This window comes from Eublepharis macularius, chromosome 1 (genome assembly GCF_028583425.1).
Source record: "Eublepharis macularius isolate TG4126 chromosome 1, MPM_Emac_v1.0, whole genome shotgun sequence".
In the NCBI taxonomy this organism is placed as follows: Eukaryota; Metazoa; Chordata; class Lepidosauria; order Squamata; family Eublepharidae; genus Eublepharis; species Eublepharis macularius.
The window spans coordinates 177,366,430-177,390,786 of NC_072790.1; the positions used below are offsets into that span (position 1 = coordinate 177,366,430).

Here is a 24,357-nt window from a genome sequence, read left to right on the forward strand (position 1 = left end):
CTCCCTATCAGATCTGCCCACCACCCTTTTTTAATTAGCTAAGCAGTGATTGCTGCCATCTGGGAAATTATTAATTATATTTTTGTATGATAATTAATTGAGATTTTATAATGTTTTTCTTGATTTTACGGAAAGTGTGTGTAATTATGTTACTGTGTTTTAAATGATGTGATCCGCCCTGAGCCCACTTGCGGGGAGGGCGGAATAGAAGTCCAATAAAATAAATAAATAAATAAAATAAGACTAGCAGTGGCTGTACCACTTCTATGGTTGCCAGCCCCCAGGTAGTGGTGGAAGATCTCCCGGAATTACAATTGGTCTCCAGGCCACAGAGATCAGTTCACCTGGAGAAAATGGCTACTTTTGGGGGTGGACTCTATGGAATTATGCCATGCCAAGGTTCTGTTCCTCTCCAAACCCCACTTTCTCCAGGTTTCTCCAGGTTTTACCCCCCAGATCTCCAGGAATTTCCCAACTTGGAGCTGGCAATCCTAACCACTGTGTCTGAAACTCAAGGAGATATTCAAACAGTGATTGTAGTGCATGAACAGAAATGCCAAAAGAAGAAGAAAACCTTGCATGCACAGATCTTGTAAGACTTTCTTTTGTATTTTAAATGACAGATTAATATGTCTATTTACAGCACACAAAGAAGTCTCATCCAGACAAGCATGGAAACCTTAACAAGTATGTCTTGAAGTCATCTATGTAACTAGGGTATTTTATGCTACTCTTCCTCCAAGGAGCTCAGGACAGTATACATAGTTCTCCCTCCACCCATTTTATCCTCTCAACAACTCTGGGAGGTGATCAAGGCTGAAACTTCCTAGCAGAGTAGGAATTTGAACCCAGCTCTTCCAGGTTACATTCCATGCACAGCACCATACTCAACAGCAGAAACATATGCTGGTTGGGAAGGTGGAGATCTTGAAGGACATTGTGCTTTCCACTGTCGATGAAGTTCAAGTGACTTTTGCAGACTCAGTTAAGAGCCTAGGGGTTATACACATTTCAAGTTAATGCAGCTGCCAAAAAGGCCTTCTTCAAACTTGGGTTAGCATGGAAGATGGCCCCCTACCATGACACAACAGATCTGGCCTCCTGGATCCACACCATGGTGACTTCGAGACTAGACTACTATAATACATTCTGCGTAGGTCTTCCCTCAAAGTCAACTTGGAGATTCCAGTTGGTACCACAGCTGGAATATGATCAGGAGCTAGGTGTACCATGTATATTACTCTCATTCTGCAGCCACTCCATTAGCTACTCATTGATTACTGGGATCAATTTTAGGTGTTGCCTATCACATACAAGGCCCTTTATGGCCTTGGTCCCTCATCAGGAGGACCTGCAGGTGCTACCCTACAAATGGGCAAAATCAGCAGCTGCTTGTACAAGCACATTATCTGTGGTAGCCCCCACCTTATGGAATAGACTTCTTGAAGAGGTCAGGAAAGCTCCCACTCTTCTGACTTTCCACAAACTACACAAAACTGAATTATTCAGGAGGATTTTTTTCTTTCAGGCAATAGGGGTGTGATAGAAGGAAATGTTTCAGAGAGATATGTTGGTAAAGAGATAGCAACTGTTGTCTATACTACGGTGTAGTGTCTTTTGCTGTAATTATGCTCCTACTGGATAGTTTCTTTGTGATGTATAATATGTCATGTCAATTTGTTTGTTTTGTTTCAACATTGTTTTTGATCAGACTTCTGTTTGTTTTCAAATTTCAATTGTATTTTTCATTGAATGTCCCAGCTGTTGATCATATTGATTTACGCTGGATAAACCACGTTGAGTCTCAGTGAGAAAACTGGACTATGAATAATGTAAATAGGAATAAATAAGTAGTAATATTTTCTAGGGGGATCTGCAGTTCAGTTTCAAGACTAGACTACTATAATACATTCTGCATAGGTCTTCCTACGCAGCTGTAGGGACATGATTGGAAGGGGGGCTGTTTAATCCTTTCCCTAATGTAATCCTGTCCTAAATTGACCCTAAAGTACATGGCATATAAATTATAATGCACTTGGAGTTGAAATTATGTTATAACAACAGCAACAACATGTGATTTATATATCACCTTTCAGGACAACTTAATGTCACACTCAGAGCAGTTCACAGAGTGTGTTATTATTATCCTCATGACAATTACTATGTGAGGTGGGTGGGACTGAGAGAGCTCTGAGAGAGCTGTGACTGACCCAAGGTCACCCAGCTGGCTTCAAGTGGAGGAATGGGGAATCAAACCCGGTTCTCCAGATTACAGTCCTGCCACTCTTAATCACTACACCAAATTAGCTCTTATAAGTAAACAAAAAAGAGATGGTATTGTGAATATGCATTGTTAATGTAATTATTAATATATCTTAATAATATGCTATTAAGAATAATGTTATTAGTCATACTAAAGTCCCTATTCCCTGTTTCTTCATCCAAACTCAGATACTGGCTGGTTAATGTCTACAATTAATTGCACAAAAGCCACTTCTAGATCCTACAAGTTTACCAATTGCATCTATGTCTTTCAGCACTTGTACGCATGTTTAATCCTTCTGTGCGGTATTACTCTTCCCCTGGAAACAGCACAGCTGCCTTACAAACTGAAACTATGTAAGTCCTATTTTTATTTGCCTGGTTGTTTGTTGTTTACCTAGAAGTCAATGTTTTGGCGATGAGAGACACAGCTGATCAAAATTTTATGGTTATATATAAACCAGGAATTTAATAACAACTTTACCACCACACACTAGCTGATTAACCAGACCAGTGCTTTCTATTGAATAAAGAACAATACTATATTTGGCAGATGAATCTGCACAGAACATGCATGCAACCAATCTGTATATGATCAGTGCAAAAAAGGAAAAAATCTTTCCAACCAGCTGAAATTCTTCCTGAAAAAAATAGAATTGCAACCGTATTTATTTTATTTACATTATTAATACTCCACTTATCTCCTCAATGGGGAGCCAAAGTGGCTTACATCATTGCTACTTCCCTTTTATCCTCCAACAACCGTGCGAGGTAGGTTAGGCTGAGAGAGTGACTGGCAAGATCATCCAGTAAGCTTCCATGATAGATTGAGGATTCAAACCTGGGTCTCCAGATCCTCGTCCCATACTCTAGCCACTACATAATGGTTCTCTATATAGGTTTGTTGAAAAGCATTTCCTTATACAGATGCACACACACAATATGAGTCTATCTTACTATGAGACCATTGCTGAGTATTGTCTCCTTTGACTGGTGGTGGTTTTCAGATATCTCCTGGAGAGCAAGGTCTTTTTCTAAACTTGCTAAATTATATCCTCTAAACGAAGTTGTCAACAATTCAATGTGCATGCAAAGCAGATCCTCATTGAACCATGACCCCACATACTGTATAAACTGCCTTCAGTGAGAATGGCAGAGTATAAATATTGTAAAAAAAAATTTAAAAAATAAAAACGATGCTTCTATTGCAAACTTTGATTTTGCTTTGATTTATCATGGGTTCTAACCTGACCAGTGGAGTCATGCTCAGCTCCTTCCTTTACTTCTGAGGGTCAAGCCAGCCAAGTTGCTGATCTCCTTTGATTGAGGCCGTGATGTAGGCAGTGGAGGTTTTAAATTTTTCTCCCCATGTCATTCCTCACTTCTAATGACCAGCCTATGTGTTCTATGAAGGAAAATGTACTTTGCTTTACATAGGTTGAAGCAAAGGTCTTCAGACTAGACAAACAGCATGGGGAAATAGCTGCACCTAACTCTGTCTTGTGGTTTCCCAATCTTGGTATTTGCCAACAATAGCATGCTGGAGATTGTTAAAGATCTTCCATGCCTCATCTGGTTTAAACCCGAGATTCCAAGGCACAGTTCATCAAACAGGTTCTGGATGTTTTATTGCAATCTAGCCCCAACAAAAACAATGAGGTGAGGGGATTTGTTGCTGTTGCTGAATCTGGATTTTCCTCTTCGTGCTTATCAAGAAAGAAGATATGTCCACATAACAGCTTTCTTTTTCCTTTTCTGTGGTAGTAGCCTTTTGGAACAAGCTGAAGAAATTATAAGCAGTATGAAAGACAGCCCAGTAAGTGTAAAACTGTATAGAACAATGAGTTGTCATGGTCCAGAAAGGTTCATGTTTGGAGACCTCTTAAATATTAAAATATCTGAACTCTGACCTGAAATTCTCCTCAACACACACTAAAATTTCAAATTCAGTTACAGGTACCTAAAATTCTGGAAGGCTATAGGAAATCACATACTGAATAATCTTTTTTAAGTAGTATACTTCTCTGACCTTTGTGCCACAACTGCACTCTTCCCAGGCCCATGGAATGCTCTGAGACAGGTGCTGTTTTCTTGTCCCACTAACTCCATATTTGAAGTTAGGTAGCCTTCTAATTTTGAAAACAATATATTCTGGTATTTGGCTACAGCAATGAAGAGATCAGGTGTGGAGGGGAGCCCAATACTTTTTGGTGGGTCTCGAGTACAGTCCAGTGCAGAAGCTGTTTATTCATGTGAGCACATTTTATTCATGTGAGCACAGTTTTTAAAAATAGGGACATAGTCAGTGTTCTTCTTTAATGTGATAGGGAAAATGCTCACCATGTATTTATTTATTAGAATATTTTTTACCGTACACACTGGTATACAGTCATCCATTTGGAACTCTTACAGAGGCTAACCGTCATTTAAAATAACAAACTATAAAATATATATCTTTCAAAAACTTCACTAGAAAAACTATCAGAGCCCAACAAAAAAGATAGCATGCAAAACAGTCAGAACCAGCCAGCAACCCACACAAAAACCAGCTAGTTGTCAAGAGCATGCTGAAATAATCAAGTTATAATTGTATATCTGAGAGGAGCCAGGATTTATGAAAATCTTTGAAACGTTTAGAAACACAGACATTCAGATATATGCATATCTGTGAGGAAATGTGAAGGCTACTAACCAAGGTGGCAGATGAAGACTGTGCTCTTCACAGAAGCACTTTTCTGTTGTGCTCTCAAAAGCCATGCTTTGGCCTGGGAGGATTAGAAGAAAAGATTGAGATCATGGTGGGAGGGAGGCCCTTTTCGTGACAACCAAACTAGACATTACTTTTTTTCCCCCATTACATGTTTTTCACATGCTCTTTGCAGCCACACAGCAGTGGTGGGGAACTGCTTGCAAAAAAAGAAAGAGGAGAGCCCAAACAGGCATGGAACAGGACTGCAGGGGTGGGTGGTGGGTGGGAAGGAGATATAGAGCTCCACAAGCACTTTTCTCATGTGAAAACCACATGAAGGAGTTATTTTGCTGGTTTTGCTGTTCCATGTACCCAGATACTCCATGTAAAACAGGAAAGTTGGTGAAATAACTCTCTTCTCACATGATTTTCACATGAGAAAACTGCTTGAGATGTGGCAGGATCCCCGCATCCCCCCATGGCTCCATTTCAAGCCCATTTGGCCTCTCTTTTTTCCTCCATGCAGTTCCTTGTAGCTGCTGCATGGCTGTGGCGAGCATATAAAAACACATGCAATCCTGTGAAAAAAGTATCATCTCATCCGGTCCTGAGTTCTAATCATTGACCAGACCATATATGTTGAGCCTACATATATATAAGCCATACACATAAATGTTCTGTATAGAAATATGCCAAATTTTAAAAATGCAGGTGTTAAGAGAGCCTACAGTTTAAATGTGCATAGATTTTGTGCAACCATCAACCCTTGGAGGCTGGAGGTGGGACCAGCTGCCATGATTCCAGTCTCCACTCTATATATTGAAAATATTTAGCTTCTGAAGATCTAGATAGGGCTGTTCCAAGTGGAGGATTGCAACCTCAAAGCACAAAAGGGAAGCTTAATCATTTTAGTTCTTTTACACACATGATGAGGCATCTATATATCTTACAACATGGTTGGTATAGTCAATGTTTATACTGCTGATTTATGCAGTTAATTTAAACTCACTGCCTAAGATCCTAATCCCACTATCTCCAGTCCCAAAAGGGAGGAGTCAAGTGAATGTCAAGCTAAAAGAGAGAAAAATAACAAAACCCAAAATAGTTTGACACAAATTTTGATGTCTAGTAAGTCTAAAAAACTAAGGTCTGAGGAAGAATTCTTATCCTCTTATTAGTCCATAATGTGACACCTGGTTTTCTTTGTGCTCTTTCCTCACAGTGGCTAGATTATGAAAATAACTGGAAGCTAATCACAGTTTTTCACTCATGTCGTTCTCATGCCTCCATTTCCCAGGTAAGAAAGCCATGCTTTGATTTGGCAAATGAATGAAAGAGTTGTTTTTCTAAACATGCAACAGTTGAAAGACTTGGAAATTATGATAGATGTCATGGGAAATCATGCATCTAAGCTTTTTTCCACAATATACAAATCTTTTTTTTAAAGTTAACATTCTTTCCCGGTCTGCTACCATTAAACACTAAAAAAAGTGTGCTTCAGGTCAGCCACTCTCCCAGTGCAAAATTAACCAGAATCTAATATGATACACTGAATAATAAAGGACAGATTGACAGCTGGGGCCATTCATTGGCTAGGGGTATGAACAGTGAGCAAGGAAATGCCTTCAGAAGGCTTCATCTGTTATATCTTAGCTCCCACCTGTAGTATGATGGCAATATTGTCCTTCCTACTGTACAAGATTGTAAAGATTACTTAGACCAATGGGCAACGTAAGTGTCATGCTGAGACAGAGTACACAGAAGTGATCTGTTCCGCTTCCCCCTGTGCCATCATGCAAAACTGTTTCAAAAGATTATAAATCCTGTCTCACACTGTGGCCAACTAGTTACTTTGGTGAACTAATAAGCGGGACTAGAGGCTAAGGCCTTTCCCTGATGTTGCCTCCTGGTACCGGTATTCAGAGATTTATGGCCTCTGAACATGGAGGTTCCCTTTAGTCACCATGGCTATCAGTCACTGGTGGAGCTCTCCTCCATGAATCTGCCTAATCCCCTTTTAAAGCCATCTGTGCTTGTGGCAATCACTAAATCCTCTGGCAGTCAATTTAACATTCCAATCACTTTTTGAGTAAAGTCCTATTGTCCATCAGCTTGGGGAACCCTGGGGAAAAGAATGGGATGCTGAAGAGAGGTGCAGCCAGAAGGGAGGAAACTGGCAGAACCCTCCCCCCCACCACCACATACGTCTTGTATGAGCGCTTGTTCTGTTCATGGAAAAGCTTACAGAAGAGAAGTGATTTCTCTAAATTTCCTATCAACCTGCAGCTCTACTGCTGCACCCCACGTTGCTCCCAAGGCTCCTCAGCACACAGCAGCTGTTTCTCATGGCAGTGGGAAGGGGCACAGGAGGCTGCAGGGAGAATAGGGAGAGATCCATTCTATGAACTCTTTCTGTTCACTGTTTATAGGATCCAGCCCATTATATCTGGCACTGTAATTAGTTTAGGATGCCTTTAAAGCACATAGTGAGATGTATGGGGAAATGGAGGTCCACGATGTGCCTGAAAGGGGTGCTAGGAGTCCTACGAGCTGTGGCCCCACCTCTTGGCCCCACAGCTAGTTGGTCTTGCTCCCCCATGGGCTTGGCTTGGCCTCATAATGGGAGGGGTTCAAGTCATCCCAGTCCTTTTCCTCTCGTCTGGGGTCTGCTCAGATGCTGCCCTGGATCTCTCTGTGCTCATACTCAAGCAAGAAGCACCCATCAGCTGATACTCCTCTGTATAAATAGCCCAAGGAGACCTTGCTCAGCTCCCCCCCCCCACAGTCCTGTGCAGTCCAATGGCCAGGCAGGGATCCTGCTCTGGTCCAACCTGCTCTTGGGCCATGGGAAATGTCCAGCCCCCTCTGAGACCTCCCAATTATTAAAAGGTATACAAAACTGGGTCCGGAACCTATTAAAATAAATATACATATTGACTGGGCAGAGTAGCAACAATTGCAGGGAAGAACATGACAGGTGTTTGAAGTTTGCTGGCTGGTGTGTGTTTGAGAGAGAAAATAATAAACTTACACTTCGGTTAGGTTTAGAAAAGAAATAAGAGTTCTTTATTATAGGAACTCCATACTCTGATAGGAAAGAAAAGAGAGAGATTCCCATCTAGCTATCTAGTCTAAGGATGGGCATGGATGGCAGGACAAGTCCTGCATCCATGATGCAAGATGGAGAGAAGAGATAGTTGTGTGATAAATGGAAGAAGAGAAGGAAATCATGAGGAGGAAGTCCTGAGATTAACAATCCACATATCAAAGGATAGTGTAGGGCAGTGAAGAAGTAAACAGTAAACAGATGCCCTGACCTTTCTAACTCTCTGGTTTATCCCCCTCTGAGATGTGAGGAAAGGGACAGCATCAAGTTCTCCTCTTCTATATGTCTGCTTGAGGCAGTGCCTGAAAGATATCTTGGACAGGTCCCAATAAGTAAGATGCCAGGATAGTGACCCGCCAAGGTCAGGGCCAACCTGCAGCTTCAGCCATTTTTTGCACATATGTATAGGTACACCACCATGAAGATGATGTAAAGGTACATCATCTTCATTTGTCAATTTTACGAAGAAGTACTGGGCATGAGGTGCTCCTGATGGGCCTGGTAGGTCTTGGACCAGTGGTACCAGTTGTAGGGCGATCAGGCCCTTGTATAATTCCTTTACTAATTCATCTTGGACTTTGTGTTGTTTTGGGCCAGCTCATTCATAACCTGAGTGTGGTGTTCCACCAACCATTGACCAAACCATGTCAAAACAGTAAATCTTTACTTTGGAAGGCCATCAATCAGGCCCTACACTGGGTGCCATGTGTGAGGAAGTGGGGGTCTGCACTGTGCGCACAAGGGGTGCTGGGATTCCAACAAGTTCAAGTTCCTGTGGCTATACCTCTTGGTCCCATGACTCGTTCAGCCTGCTCCCCCTTTGGTCCTATGTGGCTTCAGAATGGGAGGGAACGAGGGTTCGCGTCATCCTGTTCCTTTCCCTCCCTTCTGAGGACTGCTCAGATATGGCTGGGAGCATCCCCCAGCCGTACAAGAGGCTGACTATTTAAATGAACTTTATTTGCACTTCAGTGGCTTCCCATCTCCACTACAAAACCTGCAGTGTGTAAAACATCCCTTAATGCTCCATTTTCAAGGCCATTGTTAAAATGTTTCTGCAACATTGCCCTGCATGTAAGCAGGGGAAAGGGGCCGTTCTGAGCACCACTCCTTGCATCCACTGTTCAAGGAAGAAGCACTGTGCTTGACACTTGGTCTTTCCCCCACTCAGTCTAAGTCACTCAGGCATACACTGCTTGTATATAGTTCAAATTAAATGAAGGTGAGCCACTTCTTTTGCTTCTGGGCTAATTTTTCTCCCTGACAATAGTACACTATGCATGTCTTTTATCTTTGGTCCTTAAAAAGTCTTTCCAAGGAACAGTTTTTTCCCCCTTTTTGCCTTTGGTGTACACATTGCACCAAATTGTCTGTATTATTTAAAAAAAAGATATGAAATCTCATTAAATGGTGAGCTCTGCAACATTCTTTCCTTGGGGCTTTAATCAACTCTCTGCAAATTACTTGGTTTGAAGTCTGGGGAAGAGATAACTGTGTATAAATACTTGAAAGGCAGAAGCAACAACCCTGCCCCGCATATCTTAAGGTCCTCAAACCGCTTACTATGGAGAAGTACTTTGGGGAAACCAACAAGGGACATTCATTGAAGTTAAAATTAGATGATCAGGTAAAGAAGAACCAAGAAAGCAACTGCACCAAAACTGAGCAAAAACAGGTTGGCCCACTTTTCCTTCACAATGCTAGTCGAGTCCATCCTTGTCAGGGGCTCTGGACTGGAAACAAAGAGAAAAAACACATAACAAATGTATTGGAATTAGAACACAGTATTAAGGCTGTAAATATTTGTCATAGAACTGTGGAGTCAAATGAACTCATGGAGGATAGCCAGTTTGGTGTAGTGGTTAAGAGCACGGAACTCTAATCTGGAGAGCCAGGTTTGATTCCCCACTCCTCAACTTGAAGCCAGCTGGGTGACCTTGGGCGAGTCACAGTTCTCTGGAGCTCTCTCAGCCCCACCCACCTCACAGGGTGTTTTGTTGTGGGGATAATAATGACATACTTTGTAAACTGCTCTGGGTGGGCATTAAGTTGTCCTGAAGGGTGGTGTATAAATCGAATGTTGTTGTTGTTGTTCTTGTTGTTCTTCTTCTTGTTGTTGTTATGAATCCAGTTTCTGTTAGTTTGAGGGTTTATGAACACAAAGGTAAAAGGGGAAGATGGATTCTGTGATTAGATCAGCAGCCAAATCAGACCTGGGAGCTTCTATAAGGATCAGGAACTGACCTGACCTGGTCATATATTACAAATAGGCGTCTGATTATTCTCCAGGAAGCTCCCCCATTGGCAGGCAGGAGTGGTGGCATGCAGGCTTAAATCCCTGCCTGCCACCTCACAGGATGCACGCCCATGCAGCTGCCTTACAATGAGTCAGACCACTGGCCTTTTCTACTCGGAGTGGTAGTGGTTCTCCAGGGTCTTCTTGGGTAGAGCTCTCTTGCGTCATCTTTTATCTGGAGATGCCAGGGATTGAACCTAGGCCCCTCAGGTCTACCTCTGAGCAACAGATTCTCTCCAGTTTAAGATTCCCTGCAGGACCATGGATTTTCCTATTTGGAAGCAATTTTATGATGTATAAAATAGAAAAATCTCACATCAGAACTCGGAGGTTATCCTTCAGGTCTATGTAGGGTCACTCTGAATTCTCTTGTCTTAACGTACGCTTACAAAGGTGATGGATTAAAGCAGATCCAAAGTAAGAGTCTGATAGATGCTTTCGCTCCCATGTGAGCTCTGCATATAAAGACCACCATTTCTGAAAAACATTTCCTTTGCTCATTTTAATGACCCTTTAATAGAGTATTGAAGGTTTTGTTCAGGTGCAAGTAAATACCACCAGAGTTGGGAGGTGAAAATAACAGAACAGGATCAGAAAAATTCTGTTGAAGAGAGATTATGAGCCGTGGCCCGATCCAAGAGTAACGGCTGCTTTGTATGATATAGCATGAAGACATTACAGCTCTTGATATGCATATGCAGTGCTGTTATGTTTTTATTTATCTTTTATTACAACATTCAGCGTAGCTAACGATAGTAACTCTGGCAATTTTAAATGTTTTATATTGTTTTAATTATTCTTTGGAATCCACCTTGAGCGCCCCCTGGTTGAGAGGCTATTTAATAAATAAACAAGGCAAAGAATCGAATCCAGTCAAGAGCTATTAGTAGCATGACTTTGTACAGTATGGGTTTTTACAGTATGGGTTTCCAAGTACCATGTTCACCATACTTACCATGTAGAATGCAGTGCACCCTAGAAACAGAACATCTGGCCCTACAAGGCAGTCTGTGACAATTGCACATTTGCATAATAATGACATGCTTTGTAAACTGCTCTGAGTGGACATTAAGTTGTCCTGAAGGGAGGTATAGAAATCGAATGTTGTTGTTGTTATTGTATGACATGATCTCAAGTTCACTTCGTGCAAATCAGTTAATCCTTGATTTAATTCCTAACCACATCTTTGGCCCTATGATCAGGATTGGTTGTAGACCCAATCTTTCCACTCATTTTTTAAGGTAAAAGTGAGATTGTAATCTAGTTAGACAAAGCAAAAACACAGAGAGAATATCCTATTTTTGATTCTTTAATCTGGAATAAAAAGTAGTAATCATGACTATACCCACTCTCAGGCATAAATTATTTCACTTTCAACAGGAAGCCTCCCCACTTGACAGCATTAAAGAGGTGGAAAAAGTCTTGGATTTGTTACATGAACAAGTAAGAGCCATTTGTCAGCTTTGTAATACTCCATTCAAATGTATAAACTGGGACCATAATCACACCTATGTTGTGAATGCTGTCATTCCCTTGGGAGAGACTGCTGTGGTTTACAATGTTGGCATGACTGTCATCTCAGAATGGGTGGAGCCCATCGTACAGTGACCTGAAAATGATCTGAGCAACAACATGAGACTAAATTAATTTGGGGTATAAATGGAGGAGAGTTTATTTTTTAATTAAAAAATCCTGAATTACAACTGTTAGTTTTGCTAATCTTTACAGGTGCCCAAGGCCTTTATAAACCTGGTAGATTCTACTGTGCTTACAGTGTTATCAAATCCACCCATGGATCAGAACAATAGCAGGTAAATTAGATATTCTGGTATCTGTTTAAGAGATGAGACTTTATTCTTGCATCTTAGGTGCGTACTTCTTTTCTTCCAGAAACATGTTATGACAGGAATATAAAAAGATATCAATAATATATAGCAAACTGTAGTAATCTTGACTGTGAATGTATCCAGCATGAACTGCTGAAGCGCTGGGTCAAAAGATCATGATTTCTAGACTAAGTTATACTTTGTATATTTACACTGATGTTCACCTGTGGTAAATCTTTAGTAGACATGGGCTCAAATGGAAAAAACCCCTGAACACCCTGTTCGTCATTCGTTGCCATCCACGAACAATGAACAACAAACATGGATCCCAGACATGTTTATTGTTCGTTGTTCATGGGTGCCAGAACCCCCCAAGCCCCCCACTTAGCCCCCCTCCCCTCAAACCCACTAATCTTTAGACCGTAAAACCGAACTGCTTTTGGTTGTTAGGTTCCAAACAGTTAACTTCCCTCTTGTTCCTGCAATGTGTCATTTACATGTTAATTAGATTCCAGTCAGTTGAACTTGTCAAACAAATCATCTGGTCCCATTTAAGGAATCTGACACCAGCCTAGAACAAAGCACTTCTTTCCTTCTAAGGATAAAGAAATAGGATTGTCCAAGGACTTCAGTTTTTGCAGTAGCCTAGCCATTTCCAAGGAGACAAGGCAGTATATGCCTCTGCTTACAATGAGGGAAAGGAAATGTTTGTTGATAAAAGATATTCTTTGGACTTACTGAATATCAAATTGATATCTGATTCATTCAGAAATGGCTAAGTACCAAAAAAGTGTTCAAATGTTGATTTAATATGTTAAACTCTAAATCAGTAAGAGTCCAGTAGCACCTTTAAGACTAACCAACTTTATTGTAGCATAAGCTTTCGATCAGTGTATGTCTATATTACGTTTTAAATAATCACCACTGAAATTCTTGTTGGTGGGCAGGATGTTTAATACTGCATCCCCTTAAGTAGCTGTGAAAATTATCATTTCAGAAGGACATTCAAAGGATTGCCTTTTCAATTAAAGTAAAATTTAGTTTAATTTAACTCTAATGTAGACACCAAATGTTGCATTATAATAAATGTGATCATTTCTTTGGACCTGTCATATTGCTATAGTCTGTGATTTGCTGTACATAAAGTATACTGAACATGGTGTGTTGGGTTATTTTATAGGCTTATAATGTTTAGATTTATATTGATGCATCAAGCAAAGGTAGAGAGTGGGACCAAAGGGGGGGAAATAACCAAACAAATGGATGTGGGGATAAACAAGTACAAGTTTCTGAAAGTGTGAGAATTATAATAATGCACATTTTAAAACTTTCACCTGTGAGTTTTGACTGCATGCTTATGAAGGACTTAACGGCGTTTTACAATTCTTTTGCTTTGTGTATGGAACTTCCTAGGGACACTTCTCCACACTCATGCATTTGTTCTAATGAGTGCTCTAGACTGGATGACATTATATGGCGGTGGGCCTATCAGGTGAGAATAATATTGGGTTGTATGGAGGAGAAATATGCCTCATTTCTGTATTTCTGTTCAAAATTAGTCCAACTTAAGGTGGTTATGAAAACAGTTCATGTTGTTTTCTTGCCCACAGCCCAACATGTAGTGTGCAGTTGCTGTCAGGCCCATGTCTGATATTTTTTGCACACTATTGTCAAAGTAGGGCATGGTGGTGGCTGCACATGATCAGTGTGCAGGGGTCTCCATGAGGAGCTGAAATATTTGGTAGTTTTATTCAAGCAGCCACTTGAAGACTGATGGTTATGTTCCTTGGTCCTGAAGCAGCCACAGCCATACAAGTAATTTCACTGTAGATGGCAGTCACTTTATAGCTTTTAAGACTCATTGTGTTTGCGTTGCCTGGTGCAGGGGTGGGACAGATCTGTGTACGTTCTTGCCTCCCACCCACCCATCCACCCCGCCCCCCAAATTCGCTTTCAGAGTGCATTGGTTATACAAATTCAGCAACTCTGTCAAATTTTCATATTGTATGCTGCATCTGAGTTTCAGACTGGGAAAGAACTTGAAGTTTCATGTCAAGGTAAATGGAGACAGAAGACATGAGCTATGAGGGAAGATTATAGAAGGACATTGTAGAGGGTAACACTGTTAGTCTAATAACAAATTAGACTAGTGAAATAACAGAGTGTATCCTGGCTCATGAAAACTTTAAACTAACCTCACTCCTCCCAGCTAAGCTAAACAAAGTAAAGATGGTTATGGTTACACTCATTTTACAGAATGAGAATTGCTCACCCAAAGCTGCAGAGAGGTTGGATTTGAACCCAAGACTCCCTGATAAAAGCCCATTGGACCATACTACTTCTCAATGCATTATTCTCATACAAATCCAGTTCTTAGCATGCTCAGAAGGAACTGCTATCTGTGGATTACACAGGAACCCTTGGTCCTGGCTTAAAGAAAGCTACTTGTTCTAATAATACCAATAGAATAAAAGCTCACTGTATGTTCAAAATAGGAAGCATGAGATCCTCAGGACTCCACATTTTGTTCCAGATACATAAGAGACTCCTTTCAGGGGAACACTGAGGATGTGTGCCATGTCGACTACATCTAATGAAAGCAACATTCTGATTAACTGTTTCTATGTTCTGATGAACACCAGATGATTTAGGTGGAAGCAAAAGCTGCTATTAATAGTATTAGTTAACTGAGATATATGTCATGGTCATGCTACTGGACTCTACTATTTTGGAATACATGTGAGATTTTGTTTTATTTTACTTCATTTATCTCCCCCCTTCTCCCCAAAGGAGACCCAAAACAGTTTATATTGTTCTCTTTTCCATTTTATTCTCACAACTGCCCAGTAAGGTAAGTTGATTATATTGGTTTGTTAGAACGAGATGTGCTCCTGAAATTCATTAAGCCGTGGACAAAGTTGTGAATTGCACTGTGTTCTTTGCGGTTATGGAAAACAGTCCATTCCACTAACTGATGACTATCCTTTTGCATAGGATACTTTGGAAAAGCTGCTGGCATCTAGGCGGTATGACCAGAAGGATGATTTCACCGTTGTCCTCCAGACTTCTCTCCAAGAAGCAGAAAGGCACCTTACCAGGGTAAATGCATTACGACAGTTTTGATCTGCATCACATTTGGCAGTTTGAGGGGGAAAATTATCTCTACCTTGAAAAAAGAGACTCGACCACACTAGGAGGTCAGAAGCACTAAAATGTGGTTCCTTTAATCCTTATTGTGGTAGGGAGACGTTTCACTGGGGAACATGCCAGTGAGTTGAACATTTCTCCACATAAAAAAATGGGGGGAACATTTCACCTGCTCATCTAAACAACTTAAACATTCTTTGAACTTACACAAGAGAACTTATAAAAAGTATTGAAACAAAATCTTGAACACCCTGGGTGCCATGTTGTTAAACTCAGGGCTGGTGTCAGGGATGGACATGGTTGGACACTTGCTGAGGCCCACTACTCAGCACAGATCCCGCCTCCAACTGGAGATGTCAGGTCAATCTCTTGTTTCTCAATGAAAGCCATGTTTGACAACTGTAGAGGAAGCAGAACACAAACAAAGGCTGTTTCCAGACGGCTTACCTGCACCCGGGACGTCGCGCCACGTTTCGGATCGTGCTGGGGAAAAGCGAAATATCGCGTTTTCCCCAGCACGATCCGAAATGTGGCGCGACGTCCCGGGTGCAGGTAAGCCACCTGGAAACGGCCAAAATGTGTATTTTGCTGCCTCCTGCAGGCAACCAACCCACCAGGAAATGGAAGATTGCCACAGAAGCCTCTGGAGCAATTTCTCATTTCCTGCTGGGAAATGTGCTGGATGTAATGCTCTCTTTAAACCTGCTTACGCCTTTGAGTTAAAAGGCATGTAAGAGGGTCACCCTTTGCTCCCTCCACTGTAATCATAATTGGGGAGAACAAAAAAGTGGGGAGGGGGGAGATAAAGAGTTGTGTGAGGAGGATTATTGTTATAAGAGAGTTGTGATGGAGAGGCCTCATGAGGATTCTGTGTCCAAGGATTCATAAAAATTGACAACCAACCTGGTAAAACCTTTGCCATACAGTAAATAATCATGGTACAAATTTATTCTGGTTTTACACATGTAGAAATGGTGGCTCTCTTGTGGCTCCCTTCTCTTTCATTCCTCTGTAATTATTTTATGAACAGATTCTTCTTGGTGTCTATTTTCACTTTCTTATAGGTCAAATGAGAAGCTGTCATACTTCTAAATGAGAAGCCATCTTTAAATCATATGCCATTCAAATGCAATTCAAATATTCCCTCTCTTGCAGAATGGGAAAGCTAATGTCAATTCCCCAAAGAGGACATCAGTAGAAATCTCAAGAAAGGAGTTTTCTGCTCTGGGAGTAGAACTCTGGAACAACATGGTAAGAAGGTGTTGGGTTTACTGATTAGCTTGCACAGCAAAAATCTATCTTCTTCCACACTTGGGAAGCTTAAACTGTGCAAAGGTGCACAGGGAATCTCTTCTGCTCATCAGCATCACATTTAAATCAGGTCTGAGTTTATGGTTGAGAAAGAATTTGAAATGAGGTGTGTCATATTTGCAGGAAAACAAAGGTGTTCTCTCTGTCCTTTCTCCTACAAATCCTATATGATACAGCAGCCTTGCTGAATGTAAGCAGGCCTGGGCCTGGTCTGCACCTGGGAAGCCTATATATGCAGCCTTCATTAGAAATATTATAAATAAGCCAAATGTTCAGGAACAAGAAGATGGCATCTACCTTCCCTGCTAATTGGGAATATGGACAAATAGAAAGTCATTGAAAGCATATACCTTTTCTGTGATCATCATCTCTATCACATCTAGCTGTCACCATTCCTCTGAAGAGCTCAAGATGGCATGTATGTGTGTGTTATGTGCTGTCAACCTATGGTGACCCTATGAATGAAAGACTTCCAAAATGTCCTTGCTCAGACTTGCTCAGATCTTGCAAACTGGAGGACATGGCTTTATTGAGCCAAGCCATCTCATTTTAGGTCTTCTTCTTTTCCTACTGCCTTCTACTTTTCCTAGCATTATTGACTTTTCCAGAGAATCTTGTCTTCTCATAATGTGACCAAAGTATGATAGCCTCAGTTTTGTCATTTTAGCTTCTAGGGAAAATTCAGGCTTGCGGGGTTATTGCATGTTTTAGTATCATAATGTTCTTGTGAAGTAGTGGCTGGCTCAACATCATTCTAAAGAAGCCTAATGGCTGAATGGGCTTCAACTCTATGGCCAATTTCAGCCTGCTGCTCTACACTGCGACTGTGACATAGTCTGTACAGGGACAGTAAGATGTGAATAACTGAATAACACTCTAAGCCCTCCCCATTGTTCAAGGCGCTACCCTGAATTAGTTAAATGAGAACAAATGGAAGCAGGAGCTATTTGGAAAGGAAGCTGTTACACTATAAAAGCCAGAATGGTGGGTATGCACACATCTGGCAAAGAGAAAAAGAAAATAAATACTTCGTTGCAATAGGCCATTACCTAATAATACAAATATTTGGGGTGTCAGCAGTTATAGTGCCAGGATGTGTTCTAACTCACCATTCACTTTGATGCCGCCCATGTCTTCTATGGAAGGACAAGAGTTAAAAACTTTAATCAAGGTTGGCAACCTTGGATTAAAAGAACTGCATTCAGTTATCTTGATCTTTCTCCCCTTTTTCCATAGAACACTCATAAGGAGAATGTCAAAGTCTTGTCTTTGCTCTTCTTTTATGGCAGGTCAGATGCTCTGATAAGATATATGGCAGTTGAGAAGGGATTGTTAGCTACATGCACTTGAATTCTATGAAAGTGTGACTTTTAAAAAAAGCACAGGAGACAAGCTGATCAATCTCTTTTATGTGTTTTGAAGAATGAACTGCAAATCCATTAATAAGGAAAAATTGGATTAACCTATTTAAAACCAAAATTGCAGTGTTCTCCCTTTCCAAAGCTACAGTGCACATCTTCCTTGTCTGTTTTCAAAGAGCCTTATGAAAGATTGAATGCAGATTTAACAAGTCTAACTGTTCACAGTGTCCATATTATATCTTGGCAAATCAGTCTTCATCATCCTTTCAAAGGAGAGAATTTCCCACTCCCTGTTTCCCAATGTTTCTGATCCAAATGTGGGAGAAACAGGGCTGCCAATCTCCAGGTGGTGACTGGTAATCTTGTGGAATTACAACAGACCTCCAGACTACAGAGAACAGCTCCCCTGTAGAAGTGGCTGTTTTGAAGGGTATGTTCTATGGCATTATACCCTGCTGAGGTCCCTCATCTTCCTAAATCATGGCTTCACCAGGCTCCCAAATCTCCAAGAATTTCCCAACCTGGAGTTGACAGCCTTATGGTAAAAGCCTGGGTAGAATGATACAGATGACCAGAATAAGATATAGTTACATATGAACCATGGTAAATGATCACTTGGGAAACATGCCATTTCCATTTCCCAAGCCACTTCCTTCTCTTCCTTTCATCCCTTTAAAAAGGTCTTGCAAGATATAAATCTACATGTTGTACTCAAAAACTCAATAAGAAATGCAACCTATTACAAAAGAGATACCAAAATAAGATTTTGTTATAGATTGAGGGCCATTTTCCACATTATATTTTCTCCTCTTGAGTTCTTAAAATTTTAATCTGGTTTGATCTTTATGTTGGGAGCCAGTTCAAATACTGACATAAACATTGCTTGATTTCTCACCCCATGATCACTCTGTACTTGAGTTGATGCCAAATATGCAGAAAGACTCAGCTGAAAAGCATCATGTTCGAAGTGTTTGTTCTGATATCTAGGTTGGCTCATTTACACCTAGAAGTCCTCATGGGGAGCTGCAGTCATCAAGGGATGAACTTGCACATTTATGAATTAGACATTCTGGTTTTCTTCTCTAGAATTTGTTAATTCCCCTGAATCCCTATCATTTGATCCTCTTGGCTAAACAGTTGAATTGTCCCACATTGTCATGTCTGTCAGATTTTATCTGTGAATGTGTTTGAGAGGTGGCAGCGTAGGAGAGTTGTTTCCCAGGCTATCTTCAACAGGGTCTCTTGGATTCAGAAGGCATTATCTGAACAGGTCTAAAGTTTGCATTAAGTTTATACCATTGGGCATATCTTATCTCTTATTTCTGTTTGATGGTTCGCTATAGTCTATGCAAGGTCAGATAACATGCAAGATATGGTCAGAATTCATTTTAAAAGCACTTATCGGATCAACATTTCTGACAAGGAGACTATTACTCTCATCAGAACACTGCTACAAAGTTCACTAGCTAATGCAAAATAATACAAGTGTATCATGATGAGAACTAGTGCAAGACAGAGGTTGGGAGCACTAAATATGAATTACAGCAATAAATGCTTCTTAGACCTACCACCCAACATGATCTAGGAGACTGATGATCAGAATATCATTCCAAGGCAAGTGGGAGTCTGATTAGGATTGGGACTATGGTGTGACTTCCCCTCCTGCGCCATTTTTCTGAACTGAAAGAACCTCATTGAAAAATATGATAGGCTTATACATAAATATCCCTAGTGGGGCAAATATTGGCTCCCTTGGGGGTTTCAGGATGGAAAAATCAGTTCAGGGGAAGCTTGATCTCCATCTCTTCAAGTGCTATGGTTTCTGTTTGAGCCAAGTCCCTACAAATCTCAGGCCTCCACACACCTGGCCCTCAGGCACCTGGGAATTAACTTCCAAGCATGGAACTCCCACACAACATCTAGCAACAAGATGTGGGAGACACAAGGATTGTAATGGGTGAATTGGCCCCCAGTCATGAAAGAAATGACAACAAATCTGAGCTGATAAAAACTAGACCATATTATGGTAATGGGCTCTAGAGTTTCAGTGTCACTTTAGCATCACCCCAATGAAATAATGTTGCTTCTGGGGTAGTGGAGAAGTGATATCATGCAGTTGGAACAACAGTGATTTGAATCCCCCCCGCAACAGCCTCCCACAGGTTGCCAGCATTTGGCTGGCGATCCTACCCACCAAAGTGGGCAACCTAGCAGCCTGAGAAAAATCCAAAAGTTATATAATACTTAATACAATGTATTAAGGCCAACCAAAACGAACAATTTGTGAGCTCTCCAGAACCCTTCATCAGACTGGAGGTAAAAACAAAAGCAAGAGAAGAAGGAGAGAGGAAACCAGCATTACAGACTGTAATTTTGAGGACTGTTGTCTGCATCCAGTTGAATAGGCACTGGGTAGTGCTGGTATCAGGTTATACCTTGGGCCTTCTAGGAAGAAGTAGGTGCAAAAAGGGCAGACTTCAACTGTAATTATAAAAACTAGTCATTAATGAAATGCCACTCTATGGATAGCCCTGACCTCCAAGGCTAGGTCTACCTCATATAGGAAATAATGGCCCCATTAGTTTGGAAGGCCAGGTTCATCTTCAGCACCACCACCACCCACAGAGCTGTTCACGGGCACATTGGCCCTTTACATTTTAAAGGGCCATTATTTTCAATAGTAGTAATCCTCATCTTCAAAGTTGGGATGCTGGGTCTTCTCATAGAAAATAATGGTCCTTGAAAGAGCCTATGCATCATGGAAAAGCTGAGATCAGGGGAATGCATCCTCTCTGTCCCACCGTCCTCCCCACTTTGGCACCTCTCCGAAACCCAAAACACTCCTGAAATTCCAGGAGATATGTTATCATTACTCCCAGAATTCCAAGTGTTTGGAATTTCAGATATCCTTGAGCTGACCTTGATCTGAAGAAGTGAGCTGTGGCTCACAGAAGCTCATACCCTGCCACAAATTTTGTTAGTCTTGCTCTTTTCTACAGCTAATTTCTGGTTTAATTTTGTCTCAGGTGTATCTGAATACTGATCAGAAGGGAAAGAGGGCACAACCTTTGGTTTATTAAAACATGATACATGGCTGTGCAGAATGTACTTGACAGCTTATTAGTACAATGTGCCTATTGGTACATCATTAGCTGTATATTTCATAGACAATCTGATTAATTTCCCCAAAATTCTTGTAGCTATATTTCTGGAAGTATCTCTAAGAACTGGGCATCTTCCATTTTCAGTAAATAATTTAACCAAATGGTTTTCCTCCTTGTGTGCAACCTTCTTTCACATTAAATACTGAAAAATAGCAAAAATGTATTTAATGATTGTAGGAAATATAGTGGTGAAGAAAATCTGAGAGCAATGATTAGGGAAGGTGTACTGCACAGATATGCAGAATTATGGTACTATTGTGCATGAATTCACCATGTTTTCAATCCATAAAATATTCTGGTACAAAAATTGATTGTTGTTATTGTTGTTGCATGGTCCTTAACTTAGAGTGTATCTTGAGTGTTGTAGCCAAACAGCAACGGCCACACAAGTCAGTTAATTGATGTGTGAATGAGTTAACTTAAATAGTTTCTAGTCTGGTAGAATATGGGACAAGCTACAATTTAAAAAGAAGAAATACTTGAATGAAACATGGTTAAAATGTATGCTAAAATGCTGGAGTCTCTGAAGCGTAATCCTGGTCACCCAGAGAGAGCTTAATTGAAAAAGTTATACAATCCTTACAACAAGTTTTTGCAAAGTTGATACAGTTCTGGAAGAAAAAATGGCTTCTAATCACAGAATATCTAAGAAAACAGATGCTACTTGAAAGAACCACTCCCCATGCTATTTAATAAATACAGGAAGCCGCTGGGAGAGGTCACTGGGAGGTTTGGGCTGTGGTATCACCAATACAAGGATGATACCTATTCTTTCTTTCCCACCTAATTCTGGGGAAGCTGTCAACCTCCTGAACCAGCGCTTGAAGTCAGCAATGGACTGGATGAGAGTAAACAAGATGAAACTGAATCTTGGAGCAGGGTGGGACAGAGCTCAGCTCTCAGGCATCCATCTTCTGAAACTGAGTCTTGACAAGACAGATGTGCTCTGGAGTTAGTAGTCAGACATACCAGAGACTTGAGATTTCCCACCTTGGATGGGATTATACTCCCTTTGAAAAGCCAGGTTTGCAGCCTGGGAGTGCTGCTCAACACAGCAGTCATCTTGGAAAATCAAGTGGCTGCTGTGGTTTGGAATGCTTTTGCCAAGCTTCGGCTGGTATGCCAGCTGCACCTGTTTCTGGTTCAGTCATATCTAGTTACGCTGATCCATGCCTTAGTTACATCTAGACTGGGCTATTCCAGTGGGCTACCCTAGACTGGGCTATTCCAGTGCACTCTACTTGGGGCTACCCTTAGGGAGTATCAGAAGCGGCAGTTAGTGCAGAATACTGCTGCTAAACTGCTGGTCCGGGCCAGTTACTGGGAGCATGTGACTTTAATACTACAGCAATTGCACTATCTTCTGATGCACTTCTTAGTCCAATTCAAGGTGTTGTTTTTGATTTTTAAAGCCCTGCATGGCTTGGGACCAGGGTATCTGAAGCACTGCCTTCTCCCATACATTCCTGTATGAGAATTGAGATCACAGTGAGAGACCCTCTTGACTGCCCCATAGACCAAAGAAGCTCAGTTGGTGGGTACATGAGAGAGGGCCTTTTCAGTGGCAGCCCCACAACTTTGGAACAACCTCCCCAGGGAGGTGTGCCTGGCACCCTCACTCTCAGTCTTTGGGGGGCAGCTGAAGACAGTTTTATTCAGGATGGCATTCAAAATGTTGAGGGATTGAAAGCAAATCTCTAACCAAACCCATGCTTGTTGGAATCTAAACATGACATTATGTAAATATAAAATGATGAAATGCTGAACATGTTATCTATTCTTTGTCTTAAGGGCTTATCCAGACCATGCAGTGTTCAATGCCTTGAAGATAGTTTTAGTAATAATGGTGCCCCCTTTGCAAAGTACGTCAATTCCATTCTCCGGCAGATACACTTCAGGCACCCTTTGTCCTGCAGCAAGGCCAAGCCTCCTTCAGCAAGGCTACCCCATCATCCATTACTTGCAGTGGTGATGGAAAGTGCCATGAAGTCACAGCCAACTTATGGCTGTAGGCTTTTCAAGGCAAGAGACCATCAGAGGTGGTTTGCCATTGCCTGCTTCTGTATAGCAATCCTGGACTTCCTGGGGGGGGGGGTCTCCCAACCACATACTAACCAGGGCTGACCCTGCTTAGCTTCCAAGATCTGACGAGTTCAGGAGAGAGAACTAATTCTCAGAAACTGCAGCTGGGGCATCATATAGTTGAATGCTACTCTATATAAGAGAAGAATTACCCAGAAATAGAAAATCAGAAGTTCAGAAGAAGAGTTCTTACTAAGATGTTTATTTTATATATGCAAAGGAATTTCCCCTGCAAGGTGAAACATTCAGTTGCATGATCCCCCGCCTGGAGTTTGAAGTTGTACAGTCCAAACACAGGTTGACTGCTTCATCTGTTTGTGAGAACTAGACCCAGGTGTAGAGTGTTGGTTCCTTTGAATTATGACTAAAATTCAGCAGGAATGTACTCTGAATGAACCTCATCATGCTTCCACTTTCTCTTCTAGATGGAACCAGTTGGGCAGAAGCAGCCTTATCATTTTTCAGAGATAACCAAAGCGCAGTGTCCTTCTCAGGTAGTTTTTCTTTTCAAGATGCAGTTTTATTTTTTCTCATTTTCAAAGACTGATTTTAGGTGAAAGTCTATTCTCAGATTTTCCCACCCAGTTCTAAATATTGCAGAATGACATATTTCCTAATGTTTCCTCAGGGAACAAATGTTGAACTGCTGTGGCCGTTACGTGTTAATATGATTGTGGTCCTTCATGGCAGTGGGAGTCCTCTTATTTCCTTTATTTATACCATATCTTTCTCCCCAGTGGGGACCCATGGTGGCTTACATAATTCTCCTCCATTGTATCCCCACAATAACCCTGTTAGGTAGGTTAAGCTGTGAGTGTGTGACTGGCCTAAGGTCACCCAGTGAGCTCCCATGGCAAAGAAGAGATTTGAACCTGGTTCTCCCAGATTCTAGTCCAAAACTCTAACCACTACATCACTCTGGCTTTCAAATACAAAATACAGTCTTTGAGAGCCGCATCTCTGATTATCAATAAAATGTGTGGAACTAAACAAAAAGTAGGACAATGAACTCAGTTCTGTAAGATGAGAGCTTATTAGTGCTGCAAGGAGGACAGAAAGTCTTGGTGTTGGGCGATTACTTCAATGTACTTTTTAATTTCTTTATGTTTAGTT

At 41.2% G+C, this 24,357-nt stretch overlaps 1 protein-coding gene across 1 annotated transcript in view; it reads left to right on the forward strand.

The window, feature by feature from the left end:
- PLB1 (phospholipase B1) overlaps positions 1–24,357 on the forward strand; it is a 76,588-nt gene that overhangs the window by 13,698 nt on the left and 38,533 nt on the right. The window contains exons 6-15 of the mRNA XM_054993242.1: positions 644–687; positions 2,538–2,619; positions 4,027–4,078; positions 6,174–6,248; positions 11,734–11,796; positions 12,082–12,164; positions 13,593–13,671; positions 15,174–15,278; positions 16,482–16,577; positions 23,670–23,738. Coding sequence (XP_054849217.1) covers positions 644–687; positions 2,538–2,619; positions 4,027–4,078; positions 6,174–6,248; positions 11,734–11,796; positions 12,082–12,164; positions 13,593–13,671; positions 15,174–15,278; positions 16,482–16,577; positions 23,670–23,738 — 748 coding nt within the window. The remainder of the gene's footprint in view (positions 1–643; positions 688–2,537; positions 2,620–4,026; positions 4,079–6,173; positions 6,249–11,733; positions 11,797–12,081; positions 12,165–13,592; positions 13,672–15,173; positions 15,279–16,481; positions 16,578–23,669; positions 23,739–24,357) is intronic.